This window comes from Callospermophilus lateralis, chromosome 6, assembly GCF_048772815.1.
Source record: "Callospermophilus lateralis isolate mCalLat2 chromosome 6, mCalLat2.hap1, whole genome shotgun sequence".
Classification (NCBI taxonomy): domain Eukaryota; kingdom Metazoa; phylum Chordata; class Mammalia; order Rodentia; family Sciuridae; genus Callospermophilus; species Callospermophilus lateralis.
This window is the reverse complement of record NC_135310.1, coordinates 144,645,852-144,659,270: the sequence shown is the minus strand read 5'-3', so window position 1 is coordinate 144,659,270 and position 13,419 is coordinate 144,645,852. Positions and strand designations below refer to the sequence as shown.

Below are 13,419 nucleotides of genomic sequence, written 5' to 3'. Positions count from 1 at the left end.
ACTCATTTCACATACTTTCCTGACCCTTCTTTTTTTTTTCTTCCTGACCCTTCTTTAGGCTATTGAATTTACAATGTGCTCCTGTAGATTAGAATTTCATCTCCTCCAAGAGTCTGTTGACTGTTTACCTTCTACAGCAGGCTGAAGAATAGCCCTGAAACAAACCCAAATCCTAATCCCTAGAACCAACAAATGTTACCTTATATGGAAAAGAGACTTTGTAGATGTAATTATGTTGGGATCTTGAGATGGGGAGTTTGTCTTAGATTTTCTGGGTGGGCCCTAAATGCAATCACAAATGTCTTAAGAGGAGGAAGCTGAGAGAGATTTGATAACAAAAGAGGCCCTTGTAATGAGGGAATCAGGGGAAAAGGTGACATGAGTGAACCAAGAACAGTGAGGACCCCCTGCCTAGCTACACAAGGCAAGGCAAAGCACAGGCAGCATATCCCTGTCCACAGGCAGCATATCCCTGCCCACACCTCGATTTCAGCCGGGTGAAACTGATTTTGGACCTCTGACGTCCAGAACCATAAGAAAATAATTGAGTGCTGCTTTCGGCCACCCAGTTTGTGTTTATCTGTTGCACCAGTCAGGAAACTTATACATCCTTCTGGACTGGACGGTGGGTTCAGGGAGGAGACCGTCTTAACGGAATTTTCCCTCCTACTGTTAGACCAGGACACAAGAAAAGACCACTGACTCCAATTAAAATCAAATTAAAGCAAGCTTATTATTTCGACCGGCTGGGCTGCCTCTTCCTCCCAAAATAGCGGGAACAAGACAGCACAGCAGCTTTCCTGCAGCCCAACTTTATAGCCCAGAAAGTTACACAAAGGGGGGTTACAGGTAACAGAACTCTGACAAGCATCACACTAATGGTAGTTTACATTTTTTGCTGGCCCCAACATCAGAATTTATGAGGACCATTAGAGCCTCAGAGAGGGTCGTTGTCTGGCCAGGGAAGGCCAATATTTATGAGGTGTCACTAAAGTTTCAGAGAGGGCTGCTATCTGGTCAGAGAGCCAGGCATGGGTGAGTTCAAGGCACGGGCAGGCATTCCAAGCAGGTTCAGAATTTGCAGTAATTTATAGTAAAGCCGAAATATCTTTTCATGGTTTTGTGGCGAGATGCCCAATTTTAAGAAAAGATCAGGTTGGGTCTATCACTACCAGCAACAAGGGAGCCCATTGCTACATCTCTCACTAAACCATAAAGACAGAACACAAATAACTCTCTAGCAGCCCAGCCAAGTGCCGACTGTCCTGGAACACCACCACACTTTTTTCCAGGGTAAAGGTTCATAGCTCAGGGGTTTTATTTTTAACATGCAATCCTAGGAGCATGTGGGTTTACACATACAGAGGGGTCAGTTCTCTACCCACTGTGCAAACAAACAGCAGAATACCTAAATGTCACTTTAAATATTTGCTACTATCTACTTTTCTTCTTTACCCCCAGAACCTATAAAGGGAAAAATTTATTACATAATTGAAGTTGCTAGGAAAGAACCCCAAGTACCTATATGGTGAGAAGGACAGATAATGTGTAGATAACTAGACTACGATTTGAATTTATCTACTCAAATCCTCCAGTGAATCTTTTTTTTTTTAATTAATTTTTATTGTTGGTTGTTCAAAACATTACATAGTTCTTGATATATCATATTTCTCACTTTGATTCAAGTGGGATATGAACTCCCATTTTTACCCCGTATACAGATTGCAGAATCACATCAGTTGCACAACCATTGATTTACATATTGCCATTCTGGTGTCTGTTGTATTCTGCTGCCTTTCCTATCCTCTACTATCCCCCCTCCCCCCTCCCCTCCTCTCTTCTCTCTCTACCCCCTCTACTGTAATTCATTTCTCCCCCTTATATTTTCCCCCCTTTCCCCTCACTTCCTCTTGTATGTAATTTTGTATACCCCTGAGGGTCTCCTTCCATTTACATGCAATTTCCCTTCTCTCTCCCTTTCCCTCCCACCTCTCATCCCTGTTTAATGTTAATCTTCTTCACATGCTCTTCGTCGCTACTCTGTTCTTAGTTACTCTCCTTATATCAAAGAAGACATTTGGCATTTGTTTTTAAGGGATTGGCTAGCTTCATTTAGCATAATCTGCTCTAATGCCATCCATTTCCCTCCAAATTCTATGATTTTGTCATTTTTTAATGCAGAGTAATACTCCATTGTGTATAAATGCCACATTTTTTTTATCCATTCGTCTATTGAAGGGCATCTAGGTTGGTTCCACAGTCTTGCTATTGTGAATTGTGCTGCTATGAACATGGATGTAGCAGTGTCCCTATAGTGTGCTCTTTTTAGGTCTTTAGGGAATAGACCCAGTAGGGGAATAGCTGGGTCAAATGGTGGTTCCATTCTGAGCTTTCCAAGAAATCTCCATACTGCTTTCCAAATTGGCCGCACCAATTTGCAGTCCCACCAGCAATGTACAAGAGTACCCTTTTCCCCACAACCTCACCAGCACTTGTTGTTGTTTGACATCCTAATGGCTGCCAATCTTACTGGAGTGAGATGGTATCTTAGGGTGGTTTTGATTTGCATTTCTCTGACTGCTAGAGATGGTGAGCATTTTTTCATGTACTTGTTGATTGATTGTATGTCCTCCTCTGAGAAATGTCCGTTCAGGTCCTTGGCCCATTTGTTGATTGGGTTATTTGTTATCTTATTCTCTAATTTTTTTAGTTCTTTGTATATTCTGGATATTAGGGCTCTGTCTGAAGTGTGAGGAGTAAAGATTTGTTCCCAGGACGTAGGCTCCCTATTTACCTCTCTTATTGTTTCTTTTGCTGAGAAAAAACTTTTTAGTTTGAGTAAGTCCCATTTGTTGACTCAAGTTATTAACACTTGTGCTATGGGTGTCCTATTGAGGAATATGGAGCCCGACCCCACAGTATGTAGATCATGGCCAACTTTTTCTTCTATCAGACGCCATGTCTCTGATTTGATATCAAGTTCCTTGATCCACTTTGAGTTAACTTTTGTGCATGGCGAGAGAAAGGGATTCAGTTTCATTTTGTTGCATATGGATTTCCAGTTTTCCCAACACCATTTGTTGAAGATGCTATCCTTCCTCCATTGAATGCTTTTAGCTCCTTTATCAAATATAAGATAGTTGTAATTTTGTGGATTGGTTTCTGTGTCCTCTATTCTGTACCATTGGTCCACCCGCCTGTTTTGGTACCAGTACCATGCTGTTTTTGTTACTATTGCTCTGTAGTATAGTTTGAAGTCTGGTATAGCTATACCGCCTGATTCACACTTCTTGCTTAGCATTGTTTTTGCTATTCTGGGTCTTTTATTTTTCCATATGAATTTCATGATTGCTTTCTCTATTTCTACAAGAAATGCTGTTGGGATTTTGATTGGCATTGCATTAAACCTATAGAGAACTTTTGGTAATATCGCCATTTTGATGATGTTAGTTCTACCTATCCATGAACAGGGTATATTTTTCCATCTTCTAAGATCTTCTTCTATTTCTCTCTTTAGGGTTCTGTAGTTTTCATTGTATAAGTCTTTCACCTCTTTTGTTAGGTTGATTCCCAAGTGTTTTATTTTTTTTGAGGATATTGTGAATGGCATGGTTGTCCTCATTTCCATTTCAGAGGATTTGTCGCTGATATACAGGAATGCCTTTGATTTATGCATGTTGATTTTATATCCTGCCACTTTGCTGAATTCATTTATTAGCTCTAATAGTTTCTTTGTAGACCCTTTTGGGTCTGCTAGGTATAGAATCATGTCATCTGCAAATAGTGATAATTTGAGTTCTTCTTTTCCTATTTTTATGCCTTTAATTTCTTTCGTCTGTCTAATTGCTCTGGCCAGTGATTCAAGAACTATGTTGAGCAGAAGTGGTGAGAGAGGGCATCCCTATCTTGTTCCAGATTTTAGAGGGAATGCCTTCAGTTTTTCTCCATTCAGAATGATGCTAGCCTGAGGCTTAGCATAGATTGCTTTTACAATATTGAGGTATGTTCCTGTTACCCTAGTTTTTCTAGAGTTTTGAACATAAAGGGATGCTGTACTTTGTCGAATGCTTTTTCCGCATCTATCGAGATGATCATATGGTTCTTATTTTTAAGCCTATTGATGTGGTGAATAACATTTATTGATTTCCGTATATTGAACCAACCTTGCATCCCAGGGATAAATCCTACCTGATCATGGTGCACAATTTTTTTGATATGTTTTTGTATCCGGTTTGCCAGAAGTTTATTGAGGATTTTTGCATCTAGGTTCATTAGAGATATTGGTCTGTAGTTTTCTTTCTTTGAAGTGTCTTTGTCTGGTTTAGGAATCAGGGTGATGTTGGCCTCATAGAATGAATTTGGAAGTCTCCCTCTTTTTCTATTTCCTGAAATAGCTTGAAAAGTATTGGTATTAGTTCCTCTTTAAAGGTTTTGTAAAACTCTGCTGTATACCCATCCGGTCCTGGGCTTTTCTTAGTTGGTAGTCTTTTGATGGTTTCTTCTATTTCCTCAATTGATATTGGTCTGTTTAGGTTGTCAATATCCTCCTGACTCAATCTGGGCAGATCATATGACTTAAGAAATTTATCGATGCCTTCACTGTCTTCTATTTTATTGGAGTATAAGGATTCAAAATAATTTCTGATAATCTTCTGTATTTCTGAATTGTCTGTTGTGATATTGCCTTTTTCATCCCGTATGCTAGTAATTTGAGTTCTCTCTCTTCTTCTTTTCGTTAGCGTGGCTAAGGGTCTGTCGATTTTATTTATTTTTTCAAAGAACCAACTTTTAGTTTGGTCAATTTTTTCAATTGTTTCTTTTGTTTCGATTTCATTAATTTCAGCTCTGATTTTAATTATTTCTTGTCTTCTACTGCTTTTGCTATTGTTTTGCTCTTCTTTTTCTAGGATTTTGAGTTAAGTATTAGATCATTTATTTGTTGGTTTTTTCTTTTTTTAAGGAATGAACTCCAAGCAATAAATTTTCCTCTTAGAACTGCTTTCAATGTGTCCCATAGATTCCGATATGTTGTGTCTGTGTTTTCATTTATCTCTAAGAATTTTTTAATTTCCTCCTTAATGTCTTCTATAACCCATTGATCATTCAGTAACGTATTGTTCATTCTCCAAGTGATGCATGATTTTTCCTTACTTCTTTTATCGTTGATTTTCAATTTCATTCCATTATGATCAGATAAGATGCATGGTGTTATCTCTACTCCTTTATATTGTCTAAGAGTTGCCCTGTGACATAATATATGATCTATTTTTGAGAAGGATCCATGTGCTGCTGAGAAAAACTGTAACTGCTTGATCTTGGGTGGTATATTCTATATATGTCAATTAAGTCTAGGTTATTAATTATGTTATTGAGTTCTATAGTTTCCTTATTCAACTTTTGTTTGGAAGATCTGTACAGTGGTGAGAGAGGTGTGTTGAAGTCTCCCATGATTATTGTATGGTGGTCTATTAGACTCTTGAACTTGAGAAGAGTTTGTTTGATGAACATAGCTGCACCATTGTTTGGGGCATATATATTTATGATTGTTATGTCTTGTTGGTTTATGGTTCCCTTGAGCAGTATGTAGTGTCCCTCTTTATCCCTTTTGATTAACTTTGGCTTGAAATCTATTTTATTTGATATGAGTATGGACAACTCCTGCTTGTTTCCGAAGTCCATATGAGTGATATGATTTTTCCCAACCTTTCACCTTCAGTCTATGTATGTCTTTTCCTTTCAATTGCGTCTCCTGAAGGCAGCATATTGTTGGGTCTTGTTTTGTGATCCATTCTACTAGCCTGTGTCTCTTAATTGGTGAGTTTAAGCCATTAACATTTAGGGTTATTATTGAGATATGGGTTGTTCTTCCAGCCATATTTGTTTATTTATGTTACTAAACATGGTTTGTTTTCCTCTTTGATTATTCCCCCCCCCCTTTACTGTAGTACCTCCTGCTGTTGGTTTTCATTGATATTTTCCATTTCCTCTTCCTGTAATATTTTGCCGAGGATGTTTTGAAGAGATGGTTTTCTAGCTGCAAATTCTTTTAACTTTTGTTTATCGTGGAAGGTTTTAATTTCATCTTCCATCCTGAAGCTTAATTTCACTGGATACACAATTCTTGGTTGGAACCCATTTTCTTTCAGTGTTTGAAATATGTTATTCCAGGATCTTCTAGCTTTCAGAGTCTGTGTTGAAAGATCAGCTGTTATCCTGATTGGTTTACCCCTAAATGTAATCTGCTTCCTTTCTCTTGTAGCTTTTAAAATTCTCTCCTTATTCTGTATGTTGGGCATCTTCATTATAATGTGTCTAGGTGTGGATCTCTTATGATTTTGCACATTCGGCGTCCTGTAGGCTTCTAGGATTTGGGATTCTGTCTCATTCTTCAAGTCTGGGAAGTTTTCTCGTATTATTTCATTGAATAGATTGCTCATTCCTTTGGTTTGGACCTCTATACCTTCCTGTATGCCAATGACTCTTAAGTTTGGTCTCTTTATGTTATCCCATATTTCTTGAATGTTCTGCTCATGGTTTCTTAACAGCTTTGCTGAGCTGTCTATGTTCTTCTCCAGTTGAAATACTTTGTCTTCATTGTCTGATGTTCTATCTTCTAAGTGTTCTACTCTGCTGGTAGTATTCTCAATTGAGTTTTTAAGTTGGTTTATTGCTTCCTGCATTTCCAGGATTTCTGTTTGTTTGTTTTTTATAACCTCTATCTCCCTGTATAATTGATCTTTTGCTTCTTGGATTTGTTTATGTAATTCATTGTCGAAGTGGTCAAAGTGGTCTTTCATTGTCTGATTTTGCTGTCTAATGTCTTCCTTGAGACTCCAGATCATCTGAAGCATGTATATCCTGAATTCTTTATCTGACATTCCATCTGCTGCAGATATTACCTCTTCTAAAGTTGAGTTGACCTGCATTGCTTGTGGTCCTTTCTTTCCTTGTCTTTTCATACTGATCGTGTTTCTTTCTGCTTGGTGAAACTGTTGTGTTATTGATTTTTCCCCCTATATATTTATATTGCTCTTGTATAGTTGCAAAGTCTCCCTCGCAGGCTTTGGCGGTGGTTCTGCCCCTCCTCCAATTGGGGCAATGTGCCTACCACGCCGGCAGGCCGCTGGGCCTGTACTTTCGGTGGGCCTGTTCTTTCGGTGGTCACAGGTCCGCCTACCTTGCAGGCGTGAGCAGTGGCTCTGCTCCTCCGCTGGCCGCTAGGCCTGTTCTGTCTGTCGGTTGCAGGTCTGTCTACCTAGCACGCGCTGGTGGCGGCTCTGCCCCTCCCCAAACTGGGGCGATGTGTCTGGCGGGCCACTGGGCCTGTTTTGTCAGTGGTCACGGTTCCGCCTACCTTGTAGGTGCGTGGGGCAGCTGTGCCCCTCCACAGGTTGCTGGGCCTGACCTGCCGGTGGGTCGCAGGTCTGCCTACCTTGCAGGCTCGGGGGGTGGCTCTGCCGCTCTGCGGATTGCTGTGCCTGTTTTGCTGGTGGATCGCGGGTCCACCTACCTTGCAGGCGCCCTGTGGCTCTGCCCCTCCCCCAACCGGGGCGATGTGTCTGGCGGGCCACTGGGCCTGTTTTGTTGGTGGTCACGGTTCCGCCTACCTTGCACACGCGTGGAGCAGCTGTGTCCCTCCGAGAGTTGCTGGGCCTGACCTGCCGGTGGGTGGCAGATGCACCTACCTTGCAGGCGCGGGGGTGGCTCTGCCCCTCTGTGGATTGCTGTGCCTGTTCTGCTGGTGGGTCGCAGGTCCGCCAACCTTGCAGGCACCCGGCGGCTCTGCCCCTCCCCCAACCGGGCCGATGTGTCTGGCGGGCCACTGGGCCTGTTTTGTCGGTGGTCACGGTTCTGCCTACCTTGCAGGCGCGTGGAGCAGCTGTGCCCCTCCTCGGGTTGCTGGGCCTGACCTGCCGGTGGGTGGCAGGTGCACCTACCTTGCAGGCGCGGGGGTGGCTCTGCCGCTCCGCGGGTCGCTGGGCCTGATCTGCTCCAGTGAATCTTAACAAAATATTTATCTAGAAGAGTCCACTTCAGAAAAAAAAAAATCAATTGTTTCTTCTTTCAGTTTAGAAGAGAGAAATAAACATCTGGAAGATTTAATGAGAAGACCTAGAGAGAGAGCCAGAAAACTGAGGTAAGTTTTCCATTCTTTAAAAATCAATAGTAATGTCTTGTTTCCCACCCCCTCTTTGGTACCAAGTATTGAACTCCAGAGTACTCAACCACTGAGCCTCATTCCCGGCCCTTTATTGTATTTTATTTAGAGGCAGGGTTTCACTGAATTGCTTAGGGCCTCACTAAAAAATTTGCTGAGGCTGACTTTGAACTTGCAATCCTCCCACCTCATCCTCCTGGGCCACTGGGATTACAGGCATGCACTACCACACCGAGCTAATAATAATGTCTTTAGCTTTAAAAAAGTGTGTGTATGTGTGTGTATTTATACACATGTATATAATACATTTCTAAAAACTTTTCCATGTCTCAATTTAAGATAAATTATAGGAAAATTCTTAATATTTTGCAATGATTTTAAAATAATCACCTGATAAATTGTTTAGCATTTTTTAATTTATATGTGACAGCAGAATGCATTATAATTCTTATTACACATATAGAGCACAATTTTTCATATCTCTGGTTATATACAAAGTATATTCACACCGATTCATGTCTTCATACATGTACTTTAGATAATAATGTCCATCTCATTCCACCATCACTTCTAACCCCATGCCCCCTCCCTTTCCCTCCCACCCCTCTGCCCTATCTAGAGTTTGTATATTCCTCCCATGCTCCCTCTCCCCTACCCCACTATGAATCAGCCTCCTTATATCAGAGGAAACATTCAGCATTTGGTTTTTTGGGATTGGCTAACTTCTCTTAGTATTATCTTCTCTAATTCCATCCATTTACCTGCAAATGCCATGATTTTATTCTCTTTTTTTCTGAGTAATATTCCATTGTATATATATATATATATGCCACATTTTTTTGTCCATTCATCTATTGAAGGGCATATAGGTTGGTTCCACAGTTTAGCTATTGTGAATTGTGCTGCTATAAACATTGATGTGGCTGTGTCCTTGTAGTATTCTGTTTTTAAGTCCTTTAGCTATAGACCAAGGAGTGGGATAGCTGGGTCAAATGGTGGTTCCATTCCCAATTTTCCAAGAAATCTTCATACTGCTTTCCATATTGGCTACACCAATTTGCAGTCCCACCTGCAGTGTTTGAATGTACCTTTTCCCCCATATTCTCGCCAACACTTGTTGTTTGTCTTCATAATAGCTGCCATTCAGACTGGACTGAGATGAAATCTTAGAGTAGTTTTGATTTGCATTTCTCTAATTGCTAGCGATGATGAACATTTTTTCATATATTTGTTGATTGATTGTATATCATCTTCTGAGAAGTGTCTATTCAGATCCTTGGACAACTTATTGATTGGTTTATTTGTTTTTTGGTGTTTCGCTTTTTGAGCTCTTTATATGATAAATATTTTTTTATAGAACCTGAATTGGAAAGAGATTTCCTGCCCTCAGGAATATATGTTTGCCTCTTATGAATGTACTAAGATTTTGCCTGCAAAAAAAAAAAATTGCTTATAGCAAGGCGTGGTGGCATACACCTATAATCCCAGCAACTCTAGAGGCTGAGGCAGGGGGATGTTGAGTTCAAAGCCAGCCTTAGCAAAAACGAGGTACTAAGCAACTCAGTGAGACCCTGTCTCTAAATAACATACAAGATAGGGCTGGGGATGTGGCTCAGTGGTTGAGGAGTGCCCCTGAGTTCAATCCCTTGTACCAAAAAAAAAAAAAAAAAAAAAATCTGTTTATTTTGCTATATATTTTATGGCCAGATATTTTCTTACACTAACATTAAATCTTATGATCTGTTATTTTTATTATTATTTGGACTTCAAGGGGATTTACCATTGAGCTACATCCCCTACTCCTTTTTATTTTTTTTTTATAGGATCTCACCAAATATTGCCAAGACTGGCCTCCAGTTTGCAATCCTGTTGGCTCAGCTTTCTGAATGGCTGGAATTACAGGCATGCAACACTGCACCCAGCTATAATCAGTTATTTTAGACTTGTTTCAGAATCTGATTCTATAAGTTATATGCAGAAACCCATGCAGGGTTGATTAAGAACATAGTGAGATGTTAAAAATGGACTAATCCTGGCCCAGTTCCTTGGGTGCTAATAAAACAATTGCAGACTCCCAAAGTCAGAGTAGGTTTTCCACATGTGCAGAGTTTCCAAAGGATATTATTTTGAAGAACCCATTGGGCTTGCTGTGTATCCATTCCATATAAATGAGAAGTTTCCCTGAGTGAAAAAGCTTAAGGTAGAAGTAGGACACAAAAATTAAAGTTGCATTAGAATTTTTAAATTTAAATTTATTTTTTAGCTGGTTCATACAAACTTAACAATTGCACATATTTATGGGTACTATGAGATGTATTGATACATGTGCATGTCATGTAATATTTTTAAATCAGGGTAAGTTTATCTACCTCCTCAAACATTTGTCATTGCTTTATAGTGAACTCCTATATGATCTAGCAGTATCACAGTTGGTGTTAAACAAAATCCTTCATTCTAGCTTTCTGAAATACATAGTACTTTGTTGTTGTGTGTAGTCACCCTACTATGTAATACTAGCACACCACAGCTACTTACCCCTGTCCAACTATAATTTAGTATTCACTGATCAACCTTTCCCGTTGCCTTCTCCCACTTACTCCTCCTAGCCTCTGGTAATCACATTCTACTCTCAACTGCCATGAGATCAACTTTTTTAGATTCCGCATGTGAGTGAGATCATGCAGTACTTGCAACCTAATGATTTTCAGTTCCATCCCTGTTGTCACAAATGACAGGATTTTATTCTTTTATTTGGCCAAATGGTATTCTGTTGTATGTATACCACATTTTCTTTATCCATTCATCAGTTGAGGGACATTTAGATTTTTTTCTTTCTTTTTTCTTTTTTGGTACTGGGGATTGAATCTCAGGGGTCTTTAACCACTGAGAAACATCCCTACCCCACCTTTTTTTGTATTGTATTAGAGATACGGTCTAACTAAGTTGCTAACTGCCTTGCTAAGTTACTGAGACTGGCTTTGAACTCTCAGTCCTCCTGCCTCAGCCTCCCGAATCCTGGGATTATAGGAGTGGGATACTGCTCCCAGCTTCTTTTCTTGATTGTTGTGAATATCACTGCAGTGAACTTGGGTGTGCAGATGTCTCTTCCACATACTGATTGCATTTCCTCTGGATGTTTACCCAGTGGTGGTATTGCTAGATCATATGGTAGTTCACTTTTAACTTTTTGAGGAACCTTCCATACTGTTTTCCACTAACAGTGTGCCAAGGGTTCCCTTTTTTCTGACCAGCACTTGTTGTCTTTTGTCTTTTGGATAATAACTAAAGTTGTGTTTTGATTGTGTCCTGAGTCATGTTTGCTCAGCATACCATGGGTAAATACAACTGTTCTAAAAATCAAAACCTCTGAGCAGATTTAGACTAGCTGTTTGCAAAGTGCTAAGTTAAGTATGATTTTTTTTTTACCCACTGCATTGCTGGGAATCAAACCTGGCCCTTGGGCATACTAGACAAGTGCTCTACCACTGAATTACACCCCCAGCCTAATATGAAACAGTGTGATCTGATGCTAAATCACAAATGCTTAGTAAATGCTAATTTAAACAGAATATGGGTCTTCTATGAATTGTAGAGAGAAACTATGGAATTTTTTCTAAAACTTAAAATAATAAAATTTGCATATAAACTCACATTTTTTTTACCAGTCAAGGTATTTGTTTATGTGCTGGAGTTGTAGCTCAGTGGTAGAGCGCTTGCTTAGCATGTGAGGCACTGGATTTGATCCTCAGCACCACATAAAAATGAATTTTTTAAGAAAAGGTATTGCATTCATCTATTTAAAAAATTTTTTTTAAAAATATTTGTTTACTTATGGTCTGTTTTCACAATGGATTGAAGGCCCATATGCATGGGTATAAACTGGCCTTGAATCAAGGGGGTGACATGGGGCAAAAGAGCTCTCTAGCCTTTTCTAAGTGGTCAGGCCATGTGTTTTAAAAAATCTCAGATTTTGGCAGCCTTCAGCCATCACCATTTCCATATGCTCTTATTGACTGATTGACCTCAGTACACTCAGCATGCAAACGAGCTTTAGACTTTCTCTGCATCATCTCAAAATTATGATGCTACTCTTGCTAATTGTGCTGAGAATGGTGGAAAATCAAGATATGAAAAAAGGGGTACTTTAATAGTCTCAATGTCTAATTTTTGCCTCTAGTTCATCACTTTCAAAGAAATTCATTAGGTTTGCAAATCATGGCCAGAAACCTTTTCCTAAATAAATCTATGGGAATGTTAAATGTAATTGAGACTCTGATTTAATATTTCTATTCAAGTTCATTAAGAATGATCTATGACAATTCAATATTATATATTGAAAATTTTTAATCTTTTAGGGTCTCATAGTTCTGTCCTAATTGGCATATTTTCCTTGCAAGTGAGTAAGAAAATATGCTACATAGTGAACATAGTGAAAAATGTCATTATTTTTGTCCTTCCCCATTTTTTACATTCTTTTCTTTTCTTTCCTACAGACCAAGATTAGAAAATCATCCGAAGTCCATGACCTTGGTAGGTCATCTTGATAGTCATTATAAAAAAAACTACATTTGGCCGGGTGTGTTGGTGCACACCTAACTCTAGCAACTCAGGAGGCTGAGGCTGGGGGATATCGAGTTCAAAGCCAGCCTCAGCAAAGTGAGGCACTAAGCAACTCAGTGAGACCCTGTCTCTAAATAAAATACAAAATAGAGATGAGGGTGTGGCTTAGTGGTCAAGTGTCCCTGAGTTCCATCCCATACCAAAAAAAAAAAACAAAAAAAAAAAAACCCAAAATATGATCAAGACCCTCCCCTACCTAAAGCCTTTGGATGGTTTTCAACTGCACATCTCAGGTCCTCTGCAACCTAGCTCTCACCTTCCTCTCCAATTTTATCATGCATTGCTTTCTCCTCATCATCATTTATATACAGCATATCTAACTACCTGCAGTTTTATAAACATGCTGTTATTTCTGTGCCTTCCTATTACTGACCGTGCTGCTTTCCCCCACTTGGTATGTTCTTCTCCAGCTACTTTTCTTCTGCTTTTTTCAGTTCTCTCCTTACGAGCATCTGCCAGCTCACACTCCATCTTCTCTAAGAAGCCATTTCTTCTCTGTCTACCACATGGAACTTGCTAGCTTCCTCCCAGGTGCCCACACCATACCTATTGGCACAATATCTCCTATAGCATAATATTACTGTTCTCTGCTTATTACTGCTTATTACTGTTCATGACCCTTGACTTGACTAGAACTTTTT

At 39.7% G+C, this 13,419-nt stretch overlaps 1 protein-coding gene across 8 annotated transcripts in view; it reads left to right on the top strand.

The window, feature by feature from the left end:
• The window catches only part of Cage1 (cancer antigen 1), a 47,308-nt gene that overhangs the window by 31,247 nt on the left and 2,642 nt on the right, over positions 1 to 13,419 (top strand). For 5 of the 8 annotated variants that reach the window (XM_076859163.1, XM_076859162.1, XM_076859164.1 and 2 more), the window contains 2 exons: positions 8,069 to 8,137; positions 12,652 to 12,823. In XM_076859163.1, coding sequence (XP_076715278.1) covers positions 8,069 to 8,137; positions 12,652 to 12,754 — 172 coding nt within the window. In that variant the 3' untranslated portion in view covers positions 12,755 to 12,823. Of the gene's footprint in view, positions 1 to 8,068; positions 8,138 to 12,651; positions 12,824 to 13,419 lie in introns of those variants that run through there. The other 3 variants (XM_076859166.1, XM_076859168.1, XM_076859165.1) reach the window with 1 other exon arrangement.